General features: G+C 38.8%; 2 protein-coding genes across 4 annotated transcripts in view; one reads left to right on the plus strand and one right to left on the minus strand.

Annotated features, from left to right (window-relative positions):
* Positions 1-16,062, plus strand: part of dock1 (dedicator of cytokinesis 1) — a 562,483-nt gene that overhangs the window by 175,943 nt on the left and 370,478 nt on the right. For both annotated transcript variants that reach the window (XM_048551079.2, XM_048551080.2), the window contains exons 23-24: positions 8,548-8,656; positions 14,672-14,742. In XM_048551079.2, coding sequence (XP_048407036.1) covers positions 8,548-8,656; positions 14,672-14,742 — 180 coding nt within the window. The remainder of the gene's footprint in view (positions 1-8,547; positions 8,657-14,671; positions 14,743-16,062) is intronic.
* LOC125461825 (inhibitory synaptic factor 2A) overlaps positions 7,130-16,062 on the minus strand; it is a 117,586-nt gene continuing 108,653 nt past the window's right edge. The window contains exons 4-5 of one of the 2 annotated variants that reach the window (XM_059653094.1): positions 7,427-7,460; positions 7,130-7,328 (exon numbers count right to left, since the gene is read on the minus strand). In XM_059653094.1, the coding sequence (XP_059509077.1) occupies positions 7,296-7,328; positions 7,427-7,460 (67 nt within the window). In that variant the 3' untranslated portion in view covers positions 7,130-7,295. Of the gene's footprint in view, positions 7,461-16,062 lie in introns of both variants that reach the window. The other variant, XM_059653093.1, reaches the window with a different exon arrangement.

Raw genomic sequence — 16,062 nt, forward strand, 5'->3', positions numbered from 1 at the left:
TCAAAGGGACATTGATAGGATGCAGAGCTGGGATGAGAAGTGACAGATGGAGTTTAACCTGAAAAGTGTGAGGTGATTCATTTTGGTAGGACAAACTTGAAAGCAGAATACAGGGTTAACGGAAAGATTCTTGGCAGTGTGGAGGAACAGAGGGATCTTGGGGTTCATGTTCACAGGTCCCTGAAAACTGTCACCCCGATGGATAGAGTTGTTAAGAAGGCGTACGGTGTGTTAGCTTTCCTTAGAGGGATTGAGTTCAAGAGCTGTGAGGTTGTGCTCCAGCTATACAAAACCCTGGTTTGGCCACATCTGGAGTATTGTGTCCAATTCTAGTCGCCTCATTACAGGAAAGATTTGGAAACGTTGGAAAAGTTGCAGAGATTATTTACCAGGATGTTGCCTGGAATGGAGGGAAGGTCTTACGAGGAAAGATTGAGAAAGCTAGGGCTTTTCTCTTTAGAACGACAAAGGATGAGAGGTAACTTGATAGAGGTGTACAAAATGATCAGAGCCATAGAGTGGAAAGCCAGAGACTTTTTTCGAGGGTGGAGGTAGCTATTACAAAAAGGCATAGTTTTAAAGTGAGTGGAGGTAGATGTAGGGGAGACGTTCTTTACTCAGAGGGGTTGGGGCGTGGAATGCATTGCCAGAGAGAGTAGTGGAGTTGGCCTCATTAGGGGCATTTAAGCAGCTATTTGATAGGCATATGGATTATAGTAAAAGGTAGATGTGTAGGTTAGCTAGACTTTAGGATTAGGGTGAAAGTTTGGCACAACATTGTGGGCCGAAGGGCCTGTTCTGTGCTGTACTATTGTGTTCTATGAAAGTCTCTTAAATATGTAATTTTACCTGAGGAAATTTGTAATGGCCTCCACATTGTACTGTTATTACATGGCATAAAAGATCAACGAATTGTGGGCATAACATGTTCACACGTTAAATACACCAGCTTGTTTTTCTGGGTATGAGGGCACACATAAAGGTTTCAAGAGTTGTGGCTTGTGTTGTCGATGAAGTTGTAGACATACTCACTGAGCTAGTGGGTTTGGTTGCAAATGGTTTCATCTCCCTGCTAGGTGACATCATCAGTGCACATTCGGTGAAGTGTCAGTGTTCTGTGCTGCTTGTTATTTATATACCTCACTTTCCTGGGGTGATTGGTATTACGTCCAGTTTTGTTTCTTGGTGGTTTGTACGCAGAGTCTAATTTAATGTGTTTGTTGATGGAATTATGATTGGAATACCAGGTCTCCAGGAATTCCCTGGCATGTCTCTGTTTGGGACAGAGGGACAAGAATTCGACAGGGATAACACATGGATAATCGAACAAGTCCAACAGACAGGCTGGTACAATTACAACATCGTAAAGGCATTTGGATGCATACATGAACAGGAAGGGTTTAGAGGATATGGGCCAAATGCTGGCAAATGGGTCTACATTACTTTAGGATATCTGGTTGGCATGGACGAATTGGACCGAGGGTTGTGTTTCCATGCTGTCCAGCTCTATGATCAAAGCACGAAGCTAATTACTTGTTAGTCTCTTTGTTTTCAAATGTTGATGAGTTACAATGATTTTTTCCTATGGAAAGACAGCATTTTGATTGCTGCTGTTTTGATTTTTAACTTATTAAAAAATTTAATCTGTTTCTGTAATCACCTCCTTCAGAGGTCTTATTACACACCTCTGCAGCATGTGGGATTTGAACCCAGGGTGCCTTGCCCAAGGATAGGGATGCTACCACTGTGCCACAAAAGCCCTTGTTGCTGTTTCGATAGAGCATAAATTAATTGCTGTCCAATGAATCTGGTTAGCAATGTTCTGTATCACTGTTTGAATCAAGATGCCAATTCTCTTTATCCCATTCCAATTGAAATATGTGTTGATTCCTCTGAGATTGGAACTGTCACTGCTTTTGTTTTAATTTAAACATAATATTATCCATTACTTTCAATTTTCCTCATGTCACTACTGTACTATCGCCACCTGCATCTGTAATAGATAAAGCATATATAAGTGCTTCTGCAATTACACAGGACAAGTATTTCAACATACACGTTCTAATTGAATGTTTATTCTAATTGACTTTTGAATATATTGGAGGGTTTCCAGATACAGCAACAGTACTATTTTCTGTACACAAGTGTGTAAACTGATGCTGCCACAGCATTCCTAAACTGCATATCCAAAATGTGATTAATAAAAGCTTTGGTTACATAATTCATCTCCTGACACAGAATTCAATTTAAATATGAACTCCCTGGATTAGCCTTCCGATGTTTCACATGTTTTCATGGGATATGCCTGCTGCTTGTTTCTATTCACTGTGTATTTGCACAATTTGTTGATGTGAAAGAGCAAGTGGAATGCAGTTAATAAAGCACTTAGCTTTGTAGAGTCCCTACAGTTTGGAAGCAGGTCATTTAGCCTTAGAAGCCCATACCGCCCCTCTGAAGAGCATCCCACCCAGGTGCATTTCCCATGTCGAACCCATCACCCGAAACATTTATGGACACTATGGGCAATTTAGCATGGCCAGTGCACCTACCCTGCACATCTTTGGCCTGTGGGAGGAAACTGGAGCACCCAGACGAAACCCATGCAGACATGGGGTGAATGTGCAAACTCCCACACAGTCAGTTGCCTGAGGGTGCAATCGAACTCAGGTCACTGGTGCTGTGAGGCAGCAATGCTGACCACTGAGCCACCGTGAAGTCTGAGTTTTATAAAAAGGACAAAATATTGTACAATAGTAAGGATGTTATGATGTTCCTGTATAAAACCCTGGATATAAAGGTATCATGTATGGTGCAGATACAATTTATGAGAATGGTTCTGAGGATTTGAGTAACTTAATCTATGCAGCTACATTGTAGGAATTGTCCTTGGAGATGATTAAGAAGAAATTTTTTTGCAGTGTTTATCAACATTGGGGATTGATAGGAGAAAACACTTCTTTTTGCAGTCAGATCAAGAACCTTAGGGTACCGATCTAAGGAACAAATATTTTTAATTTGCACAGTATTGCCGGATCATGTAGAGGCAGATTCGGTTGAGGCAACATAGAGAATTGTATGATTGGGAGGGTGGGGTGTTGTTGAAGAACTTATGTAGTCCATATGGGCCACATGGCTTCCTGTTATGCTGTTTCAGAGATGATAGGAACTGCAGATGCTGGAGAATCTGAGAAAACAAAGTGTAGAACTGGATGAACACAGCAGGCGAAGTAGCATCGGAGGAGCAGGAAGGCTGACATTTCGGGCCTAGACCCTTCTTCGGAAAAAGGGTCTGAAGCCTTTTTCTTCTTCTGAAGAATCTAGGTTTGAAACGTCAGCCTTCCTGCTCCTCCGGTGCTGCATGGCTTGCTGTGTTCATCCAGCTCTAAATCTTGTTATCTCTTTTTATGCTGTAATGATTTGTCATAGTATAAAACAGCAAATTAGATTATTTTAGAATGTTTAAGATTTCTTGTTTCGGTAGCACTAACATTTGAAATTAGATTTCTGTGATCTTACTGTATTGTTTACATAATTTACTTTGAGGTTTGCAGTTTAGGATGTTCTAGTGTGCTTATTGTGGGTTTATATATAACTTTCATTTACAGACAGGATTGTTTTCTTTTCCCTGTTCCACCTTTTATACACACCAAAATCTATCTTCATTATTATGTTTACTCCTGTTTGGGTCCAGCTCCATGGCTACCAGAATCTTAGCAGCGTGTCTTGTTCATGTAAAGGCAAACAACTTAGTTGATTGAACTACCCTGGCAATTACCACATGTATGGGTTTAGTATAATTTTCTCCTCAAATATTGAATTTTCAAGAGTCAAAATTATGAAAAATCCTGGCAACATTGCTGAATAGATTGAGTCATAAATCAATTGCTGTAACTGATAGTTCACCCCCACACAAAAGTCCAAGCAGGGAATTGTAGTCTACAGGTCACCTAATTGCATACACCATAGCTGAGCTTCATTCTGTTCTCCACTCCTGGCTATACTTGGATAATTTCCAGTTGCATTATGAAAATACTGATCAGGATTGGGGACATAACTTATTTTGTTTGACGTAACACAGAGTGGAGCTGGAGGAACACAGCAAGCCAGGCAGCACCAGATGAGCAGGAAAGCTGATGTTTCAGGTCAGGATCCTCCTTCAGGTGCTGTCTGGTCTGCTGTGTTCTCCCAGCTCCAGTGTTATGTCTGACTCCATCATCAGCTGTTCTCACTATCTCTTATTTTGTTTGATATTGTTTCTCTTGCTTCTTAATCCATGACTGCTTAAGTTCATTATTTCATTTCTGTTATTTTGGGTGAGATATGTCAGCTTTTGGACCTTCTTGAAATAAATTAGTGTCAGACCAGCTGCGATATTTGTTTGCTGAGGCATTTGGGGAACAAAAAATATAGATCCTGATTGTAATAGATAGTGTGTTCTGGCATGCCCCCAATGTCGTCATTTCCAAATGTTCACTGTTTTTAGCTCCAGAAGTACAGTTGATGTGTAATTTATTTGTTTCATCAGAGATGAAGATTGCTGAAAGTTTTACATTGATTAAACTATCCAACATGTCTTTTGTGGCTCTGAGGAAACCCACATTAACCCTATGACAACTGAATCATTAACTCTGATTTCTCTCCACAGACTTGCTAGCTTTACCAGCAATTTCTGCTTTTATAACTTATGTGGCTGTGTTTTGTATTTTACAAATTATAACAAGCGTGCACTGTCATTTTCCATTTAAGGCAGGCTTACAGATCGTTGTCTTTCAGAATCTGTTCATTTTCCTCTCCTCCTTTTGTTTCAATGCGCCGTAGTGCATTCAAAATTATATTTTATTGTTTTTCTCTGTACGGTATAATACTTGAATGTTTGACACGTAGTGCATCTTGCTTTGTATTTTAAATGCACGGCCCACATTTTATATATTTTCAAACTTCTTTCCCATTTTGGTTAGACAATTAACTTGCATGTGTATATAGTTATATATAATTATAATACAATAATAATGCTTGTGTACATAGTTATATATAATTATAATAATCATAATACAGAAATGCTCATGAAGTACAATTTGTAGCTACGATTTTGTAGCAATCCTATTAGAGACTGTCAGTGTTCAAAAAGAAATCCAGAGGTCTAATGAATTGACAGAATACTTTCATATGACACTGCAATTTTTAGACAAAAGATCTCTATTTTACATAAAAATGAAACAAAGCAATCCTTACCACAATATATATTAAATCACTTAGGTCAGTTTTGTTCTTTAATTTTCTTTCTGAAAGGTGCTTAATTCATTTCAAAAATCCTGAAGTTTCATTCATTTCCTCATTGACCAATTCAAAGTTATGCCACAGTTTTCTTGAATTCATTTTAATTCTGCTAACAATGAAGAATTAATCTAGCTGTCCTCAAAACAAGATTCTTTGGGAGTTCTTCAATTAGGATTTCTTGTTATGCAACTTTCCATGTTTTGTTTATAGGCCTTATATCTGTGAATGTCTTGGGTCTTTTTTGGATTGCTGGCTGTTATTCAACTGCCTTTGCATTGCTTTTTGAGCTAATTCGCTGTCTACTTTTTGTCACGAAGATCTGTGAGGATTGCAGTAGATTTCTTCCAACTGATTTTCCTTAATGTGATCCAAATTTAGGAGTACCTCAGCAGCATTCCACACACTGATGACATTTTTTTTGAGTGAGGCACACACATAATTGAAAAACATATATTTTCTTTTGCTGTCTCAACTTGATGAGAAATAGTTTAAAGCTAGCTCAAAACTGCAGCTGTCTCTGTCTTTATGAACTCAGCTGCTCACAACTGTTAGAAAGCATACAGGTAAATTAAATACTAGATCCCTCTAACCAGAACATAACCTAAATCACTGTCTCTATGGCCATGTGACATGCTTTGGGATAGATTAAACATAAATGCAAATAGGTTATTTTACTTTAAACACAGTTCTTTGATTATTAGCTCATGCACCTCATTTTTATCTCTAATTTAGTATTACAATGCTGTTTTTTTAGAATTACTGTCTTTTAGCATTTGTGATGTATGAAAGTAAAGATAATGTTAACATTTTTCTGTGTTGCTTTAAGCAGTTTCCAATCATGTTTATGGTTTGATTATGTGAAGAAACATTTGAGCATATTTTTCAAAAACTTTATTTGGCTAATATTTATATAACAAAAGCAGAGCTTTCTGAATGCTGGAAATTGACCATTCATCCCAATTTCATATCACTTGTTTTCTAAGCAGAGAGAAATAGCACCATGTCAGTTGGAACTTGTTTTATGTTCTGCAGTTTTGTACTAATCTGTGTATCTTTCCTTACTCTACTTTGTGTTAATCTGGAACAATGATGAGCAATTATAACACTGAAGCAAACCACCTCTAACTTTTAACTGATAAATAACCATTATGTTCTAGCTAGTGGCATTTGTAGACAAAGGGGAAGGGTAGGGGGAAGAAGTACTACTTTTACTTTAATTCCAAGCCACTTTTAACTCATCATTTTTGTCAGGCGCATTAAATGTTTGTTTTCTTACACAATTAGTTGAGGACAACAGGTAGTGGCAGGGAGAGAGGTAAAGTTAACTCTTCTGCAAATTATTGGTGTAAACATTGATGATGTTTTTTTTTATCATAGAATGAGATCATAGAATCCCTACTGTGTGGAAACAGGCCATGTGACCCAACTAGTCCGCACCGACTCTGAAGAGCACCCTACCCAGATGCACTACCCTATCTCTTTAACCCTGCATTTCCTATGCCTAATCCACCTAACCTACATATCCCTGGAGAGTCTGGGCAATTTAGCATGGCCAATCTACCTAACCTGCACATCTTTCAACTATGGAAGGAAACCCAGGCAGACACAGCGAGAATGTGCAGACTCCATACAGACAGTTAGCTGAAGCTGGAATTGAACCTGAGTCCCTGGTGCTGTCACTTAGCAGTGCTGAACGCTGAACTGCTGTGCTGTTCTTACAGGAAAAGACAATGATATGCCATTCATTTTCAGTTTATGCAGAATTGCCACAAATGATACAGAGTTCAATCTCTAAAATTTCAAGAACATTTCCAGAAGACCTTTTAATTCAGATGGAATTTTATTTGGTCACTATTATCCTTAGTATGGCATATACATCCTTACAGTTATGAAATTGTCAGTATTCTATGTTACTGAGTTCTACTTGCTATCATATTACCTATGCACTCTGTCATTCACTCATTCCAAGTCCTAGTTTTCAGGTCCCTCATTCTCTCCAAGAATGCATTTCTCCTTTTTTAAATGCGACAGTGGTCCTTAGCTTCTGAGGACTGCAAATGTACAAAGAGATATAGGTTTCTGCAGCCTCTGTTTTCAAGGCAGTAAGAATTTATAGTACAAGAAAATTCATATTTGGCAGTAACTGTACCTTATGCCTGGCACTGAAATTTCTTACACTGAATCTAAAGACAAATAAAAGAAACACTGTTTATAAAGGATACCAATATCTGTTATAATTTCATTATTAAGTGCTAAAACTACATTGATTTCAAATACACCAATTGAATGTAAACATCAAATAAAATATTCCGTGTCTTCTTTTACTACTAATTACCATTCATAAAATAGGAGGTAGAAGATAAATGATTTGATATTTCTTCAGCCAGAGAGTGGTGGGCTTGTGGAATTCATTGCCGCAGAGTGCAGTTGAGGCCGGGACGTTGGATGCCTTCAAGGCAGAGATGGACAAATTCTTGATCTCGGAAGGAATCAAGGGCTATGGGGAGAGTGCAGGGAAGTGGTGTTGAAATGCCCATCAGCCATGATTTAAATGGTGGAGTGTACTTGATGGGCCAAATGGCCTTACTTCCACTCCTATGTCTTATGGTCTTATGATATAACTCTGCAATCAGTGAATCCCACATTTTATACAACAATCAGTTACAGGATCAAGGCTAAACCATTAGTGAAGCCTTCCCTTTTTAATGCTTCATTCAATCTTCAATTTATAAATACATCATTAATTCATAATTTGCATGTTTTGGCTTTAATAAAACGGATTATATTCTTTCCTTTTTTGATACATTATGAACAGCTTTTATTGTGATAAGTGCTAATATCTTCAACCAATAATCTTTGCTTTCCATAAGCCAAGACTACTTGATGGAATGCTTCAATTTTCACTTTCTGCACATAAATAAAAATTGTAAGAAGAAATTGTATTTACTTCATGTGAACAAAAAATACTGCACCTCATTCATGCATATGGGTTTCTGTTGTACAAGCTTGGTTTCTTCACCTGACATGGCCACATGTGTATAAGACTTCACCACTGCCACGAGAAAAGCAGTTAAAATAGATGACGTTCTAGAATTCATTTTTATAATTCTGTTTGCTTTAATAGTTTGTATCTGTGCATGTCAAATATATTTGCATTAACCACTCACTGTCAATAACTAGGAAATAAATTAATTAATCAAGTATATTTGCTTTTTTCTTTGCATTTGGTAACTGAGTCCTAAGATGTAGATAAAATGTTTTTTTTTAAAGATTGTATGAGGATAATGGAGAAACTAACTTCATGGATTCCTTGAGGCAGCTCTTCAGGTCAATCAATGACATGATGAACAGCACTTCAGATCAGACAGTAATAGTTAAGGTAATTCTTGCTTGACAGTCTATAATCATGAAGTTTCTCCATCTGTGTTTAAACAGGATTTGTATTTGGGTGTGCCTTACCTAGCATCGTTTCAAAAGCTTATGTAGTGTAAACAGCTGTAAAGTACTCTAACTTGTTTATGTACATCTATTATTTTCCTATATTAGATGTATGTTGCACATTTATATTATTTGTATGTTGCTATGATAGCTATAGCAATCAATCTCCCTTTAAAAAGAGGTATGAATTTCCCAGTGACCAACAGAGATTTAAGGAAAAGATTCCACATTCTAAAAATTTTTCATTGACAACGAACTAAAATAACCTCAGACTAAATGTTAACAGGCAATAAATACAGCAAACTAAACCGAAAGGTACTTCCCTATAACCAGCTATAAGTTGAAATACATAATTCTGAAGTTAAGTCCCAAACTACTCCTTTTTTTGACAATCCTTTTTCTTCTTGACCTGTCAGGTGAGTCCTGTACTGTTCTTTGAAGGCTCTTCTGAGTTTTCGCAAAGCAGTTTGCAGCAATAAGGCGCATGCTGACAATTTCAATCTATAGCCCTGCCTCCTCGAATTTAAAAAAAGGTTCCCAATGGCATCCTGCTTATGGCTTTTTGTCTGCTGCCCCGGCAGTAACTGTTTCTGTCTCTTTGTCTTGCTCTCTCAATCCGTATGTTTTATCCAGGAAAAGCAGCTCCTCCATTTTTGTATTGAGACATGAAAGCTTGTGACTTGATTTTCTATCCATTGTGACTTAAAACTCACATGAACCTGTCTCTGCACAACTTGATCTGATCACTCCATCATCATTTAAAACAATATATTTTACCTGAAATTGGAAGGAGAGGACTTACATATCCCTCTTATAAATTCTTACAATTATAACCATGTCTTTAAAATTTACAAATTATTAATGTATGTCCAAAAATATATTTATGTGTATATATTATTAAATTTATTTAATACAATAATTATGCTAAATCGACCCACTAGGAATATTATTTATATTATGAGAAAGTAGTGTAGGACATTGAAAAGAATAGTTTGAGACATCAGTACAAGTCATCTTGGTCTACATGTGAAATAAATCAAAAAATCAATTTCAAAAAGCAAGGGTGACCAAGTAGATAAAGGTCCTAGTTCCTTAAGCAGTGGTGATATGATGCTGACCTTAAAAAAAAACAAAAAAAAATTGCTGGCTACAGATGTCAAACAGGCTAAATTCTAAACAGATTGAAAAATTATTTGTGTGGCTTTACACACAGACCGGGTACAGAACTTCAACAGTAACCATCCCAGCACACACAAACGAAGCTGCGTGCGAACACTATTTAAAAAGGCAACAACACGGAACTACACCAAGAGGAAGAAGAATACCTCTTCCAAGTGTTCAAGGATAACGGATATCCAAAGAACTGGGTCAGAAGATGCCTGCAAGAACAGCAGCTGAAAGATTCTACATGCCCCAACACACACACTCATCACACTACCCTAAATCAGGAACATGACGGAACTCACCACAAGACTCCTATGACTGCTGGGCATCAGAGTGGTACAGAAACCCACATTAACCCTATGACAACTGCTCACCTGAACTAAAGACCCGCTCCTCACCGTGGACAGGACCAATGTCATCACAAAATCCCCTGCAGAGACTGCGAGAAACTCTACATCGGACAAATAGGAAGGAAACTAACAAGGGTACGGAATACCAACTGGCTACAAAAAGACACGACCAGCACTCGCTCATCTCAATCCACATGGACAAGGAGAACCACGACTTTGACTGGGACAACACCAAAGCCCTGGGACATGCTATGCAGAGACAAGCCCGAGAGTTCCTGGAAGCATGGCACTCCACACAGCATGCTATTAATAAACACATAGAACTCGACCCCATATACATTCCACTATGGAGGAAAACCGGAAGTGAGGCAGTCTATCGCAACGAACCCCAGAGTTTAAAAACCAGGTGGGAAACCACACCGATGCTTCCTCGGACGCTGCACTGAGGATGTTACCAAGCATGGTAACGAAACGTCTGCAAAACAACAAACCAGCTCGGTGAGCCAATCAACCTCAACACCCACAATCCAAGCTACAGATCTACTCCAGAACCTTCGAAAAATTATTTTAGACAGCAAACTGGGAATAAGGAACACTGATAATCTTTCCCGTAATCTTTGTCACCAAGAGATAAATAAAGTTTGACCACGTAGATGGATTTTACGAGCTGGAATACCATAAACTTTTAAAAGCATGTGATTTATATCAATTCTTTTTAATCACAGTGGAAGAATTTGACATCATGCATTTATAAAATGCTACTTTCTCTCCCAGGGAGGTTGTTCAGTAATTGAATTTATAAGCTGTTTAGGATAAAAAAGCTTAATCTCATTCAACAAAATGTAGTCTTTTAACTGTTTACACGGCAACATTGATACAAAAAATTGGAAGTTCATGTTAGATCAAGCGATTTCTAAGATTTCCACATGTAGAGAATTAACATCTTGTGAAGAAGGAGGAAATAATCAACAGTAGCCTCTGTCTTCCCATGTCTAACTGCATCTGTGGGGGCAGTAGAAGATACTGTCACTTTCTCAGCTGTGAAGGAAATGAAGAGCAACAGTTTCACCATCATTACATCCATAAAACCTCCCTGTTTTTAAATTCTTCTAGACAATGTGCGCTGAGGAACAATGTTCTTCTATAAACAATATGTTAGATGCAAGGAAGCTTAAAGAACACAGGCATTTGAGTCCTAAAGAAATTTCTGAACTCGGCCCTCTGTTTTTGTCTTCTCCGTAGCTTTTTAATTGCTCTAGTTTGCTTGATACTAGCAATGAGATTCTGCCAGCTTATTCCTGGGGCAATGGGATTGCCCTATAAAGAGAGATGGGACAAATTGGCCCTGTGTTCTCTCGAGTTTTGAAGAATGAAAAATGCTGTCGTTGAATCCTACAAAATATTAAAAGGGATTGTCAATGTATTTGAAAGTAAGATGTTTCTCCTGTTTGTTTGGCTGGACATAGGAGAAGTTGCGCACGTCCAAAAATTTATTGAATTCGATATCGAACCCTGAAGGCTGCCGAATCCCTAAGAGGAAAATGGGATACTGTTTTTCCAGCTAGCACTGAGCCTCAATAGAGCACTGCACAAACCTGAGACTGAGATATTAGCCAGGAAACACAGTGGTGTGTTGAAGCTCAGCCAGCAGGATGCTTGCCATTTTTGTGGACAGAACATAGATATTCTACAAATCTATCACTAGTCTGCATTTTATCTCCCTATATAGAGTAGACTGTGTTATGAACGGCGAATACAGCAGATTAGAATGAGTGAGGTACGGGTAACTCATTGCTTCACCTGGTTGGTGCTTTTGGGGCCTTAGGTAGTGAGAAGGGATGAAGAAAACGGACACTTTGTTACCCATTTGTGATTACATAGAAAGGTACCATAAGAAGGTGGGGAATGTGAGGTCCCTGCGGAAAGCTGACAAGGAAGGGGAGGAGAATGTGTCTGGAGTAGATGGAATTGGTGGTTGATGAACCTTTGGATGTGGATGCTGGTGGGATGATAGATGAGGGCAAGGGGAACCTTATTGCTGTAATGGGAGGGAGGAGAAGTGGTGAGGACCAAACGATGGGAATCCTCGATTTGAGGAAGAAAGTGGACATTTCAGCACTGTTTGGAGAAGCTGCCATCATTGACACAGATGTGACAGAGAAGGAGAAACTGAGAATGGAGTAGGGTCTTTACAGAAAGCAATGTGTAAGGATGTGTAGTCACGGTAACTGATTTGTTGGATTTGTACTGGATATTGGTCTCTCCACCTGAAACATTAACTCTGCTTTTTCTTCATCAATGCTATCAGACCTGCTGAATTTTCCCAGCAACTTCTATTTTTTTATCTGTTTCTATGATCTTGCCTATTCTAGTGAATACTTATTTGTTCAGCCTCTAATTCATTCACTCAATGAAGAAACCTCACAATTACCCCCATTCTCAATGATGAGAGAGACCAGAACACTAGTGCAAAATGGGAGGTTGACACGTGCAACTATCTTCATCCAGAAGAATCAAGTGGCAATCCATTTAGCCTCTTGGGCATAGATGCCAGCCTTCAACCAATTTGATTTACTCCCTGTGATATCAAGAAAACACTGATTGTACTGGGTGGTGCAAAGGTTATGAACTGTGACAACGTAATACTGAAGCCTTCTGCTCCAGAACTTGCTGTACCTCTGAGCAACTGTGTATTGTGATCTACCTTCCAGTTTCCTGGATGAGTGCTGCTCTAGCGACACTTGAGAAACTCGATACCATCCGTGACGAAGCAGATATCATGAGGTTTCTACCCCATCTTTTACTGATTCAATCTTCAGCCCCTCCACCATTGATTCACAGTGGCATTGTGTAAAACAGCCCAGGTATATGCAGTACCCTAAAGGCAGGGCAAATCTAACCTGGTTAATTTCCACTCCATTAGTTTGCTTCACGATCATTATCAACATGAAAGGCAGCATCAAGCGTTCTACCAAATTGCAGTTCTTTAATAATAATGTGCTCACTGATGCTCAGTTTGGGTCCCAATAGACTAATTTATCACCTAACCTCTTACAGTTTTGCTGCAGACATGGACAGAAGAGCTAAACTTGGCAGAGGTGGTGAGTGAGAATGACTGCTCTTGATGTCAAGGCAACATTTGACCAAGTGTGGCATTAAGGATTGCAAAGAAGTCACGGGCGTAATTATTCATTGGTTAGAGTCCTACCTGTGAAAGGGAAGATGGTTGTGGTTGTCAGAGGTTCTTCATCTCAGCCACAGGACATTATTGCAAGATTTCCTCAGGCTTGTATTATATGCCTTCATCAAAAGCCTTCCCTTTACCCGTAAGATCTGAAGTATGGATGTTCGCTTATGAATGGTTCAAACCCATCTTTATCTCCTCTATAAGTTAAGAAATAATATTTGCCCCTCACATGGTAACAACGATATCCAACACGAGAGTCCAACCAATTGCCCTTTGATTATCAATGGTAATAGCATTGCTGAATTCTCCAGTATAAATCCATGCTGATTTAGCTTTGACCGTAAATAAAACTAGACCTGCTAAGTATATGTACTTTGGCTTCAACTTGCAGGGCAGATGCCCAGCATTTTATGATAAGTAACTCCCCAAAGCCTTTCCAGGGTTTACAAGTCACAGTTGGAAACCTTCCAGTTTCCTGGTTGAGTGCTGCTCTAGCAACACTTGAGAAGCTCGACACCATCCGTGACAAAGCAGATATCATGAGGTTTCTACCCCATCTTTTACTGATTCAATCTTCAGTCCATCCACCATTCACAGTGACAGCAGCAGGTATTGCCTACAAGATGCATGACAAAAAACTCAGCAAGTCTCCTAAGACCTCTACCACCTTGAAAGACAAAGACAGCAGCAACATTGTGTATCACCACCTGCAAATTCCTCTCTACGCCATGCACCATCCTGACCTGGAACTATGTCACTGATCCTTCTCTACTGCTGGGGCGAAAATCTTGCAACAGATTTCCTAATAGCACAGTGTACGTACACCAAATGGACGGCAGACATTTCAAGAATGCAGATTGCCACTGCCTTCTCGAGAGCAATTACTTATGTGTAATAAATGATGGTCCACCCAGTGACTTTCATGTCAACACACAGATGAACGTACAGATTATGTTCACTGTTTCAGATGTTTGGCTCAATATAGTGTCAACATTTTATTATCAGTGGGCAATCCTTTTTCTTAGATTTAATGTTTTGAGGGGTGATTTTTTTAAAAAACTGTCAATAATGTGTATGCTCCGAAATGACATCGAGATCACCTGGCTGGAATTTTTCAGGAATTTTTCAGAAATGCTTAAAAAAAAGCTTGAATGTTTAAATTGCCATGTCAAAATAAAAGCCATCTCCAAAAATGGGCTTGAGGGCTGTCAATTTCTGTTCCAAGCTGAGCATATCTTATCTATGATATTTATAGGGAGCAGCTTTGAAGTACCTGCCAACAATTGTCAATGATGTGAAATTGGTATTTGATCCGAAGGAACTTAGGTAAGAACTGGGTTGCCTTAATGCGTTTCTGATTACTTAAGCATGCTTCTGCATTGAATGAAAAACAGTACCTGAATGTTTGTTTGGGATTATAAATTATGTTTCTGAGTTTACCCACTCAGAGTCCATTAGTGAACCAGTTTGCAATTTTACGATTCATTTGTGCTGTGCAATTCCTGTACCTAGCTGGTCCAGGTTTTGAATTACCCAGTCTGCCACATTTGTGAAAACATGTTACACTACTTTACTGCACTTATTGCAGCAGGGCATCCAAGGTGCAGTCCTAAAATAAATATTTTCTGCTGCCCGTTGACCTTACCATAAAAATTAAGTTCTTTCGTAGTCTGGTAAACTCTTCAGAGTTGTTAATCCCACTTGTTTTCCTGTCATGAAGCTTTTCAAGTTGCTGACCTCGCCTCACGGGCATTAGTAATAAGGAGTCATTGTCTTATTAAATTTGGACTAAGGTGGATGAATAGCACATTTTGCTGGTATTGCAAATTGAGGTTGTGTCTTTTTCTGATATTGATTCTTTTAATATCAAGATAAATGGTCTTTTCAATGGTCAAATGTCTGACTGATGTGGCATGACAGTTGGATCTGTAATGCTGCCTGAGGGTGTATTATGGAAGATGGTTGGTCTCCTGACCATGTACTGTGTTGCTAAAGACTTTCAATGACTTGTATGGCTGACCATCTTGAGAAAGGAATTTGTAAAATGCCCTGTATGTAGTATGAAGGTATGTTATGAGCCCCGTGTGTCAGATAGTAGCACCAGTCATGTGATAAGAGCGTAATGTATTGAACAGTGAGGGATGGATGAAATGATAAGTGACAAACGTCATGTGGAAGTGCATTCATTGACATCAGCCATCTCAACCAGTTATTTTTTTTGTGCTGTTCTGTTAGGATATCTACATTATGAATTCATCTCCCTAGTCATCCCTTCCCTTTATTTCTGAGGACTTACTGATCCTCCTACATATCGTTTCCTGTCTGTCTCTCCTCCCCCGACCCTGTCCCATCCCTGCTCTTCCCTACTGTTTTACAGCAGTTATAATTTGGTGCAGTTACCTTCTAAGAAGTCTGCTCTTAAGAAGAGAAACTGGCCATGCTCCATATTGTTTTGCACCTTGCCGAAAGCAGGGGCAACCAGCTGGATGGTAGATTCTTCACTATGTAGGTACTGGCATGTAAATGAGGGCACCAAATTTGTTGTTTCCTGCCTTTAACCAAACTAAGATGGGCAGCTCATTAAATAACAAATTACGTAAAAAATAATGTAGATCAATTTTGAACCTACAGTTCTCTTGTAACGTT

The sequence above is a fragment of the Stegostoma tigrinum genome, chromosome 20, assembly GCF_030684315.1.
Source record: "Stegostoma tigrinum isolate sSteTig4 chromosome 20, sSteTig4.hap1, whole genome shotgun sequence".
NCBI classification, from domain to species: domain Eukaryota; kingdom Metazoa; phylum Chordata; class Chondrichthyes; order Orectolobiformes; family Stegostomatidae; genus Stegostoma; species Stegostoma tigrinum.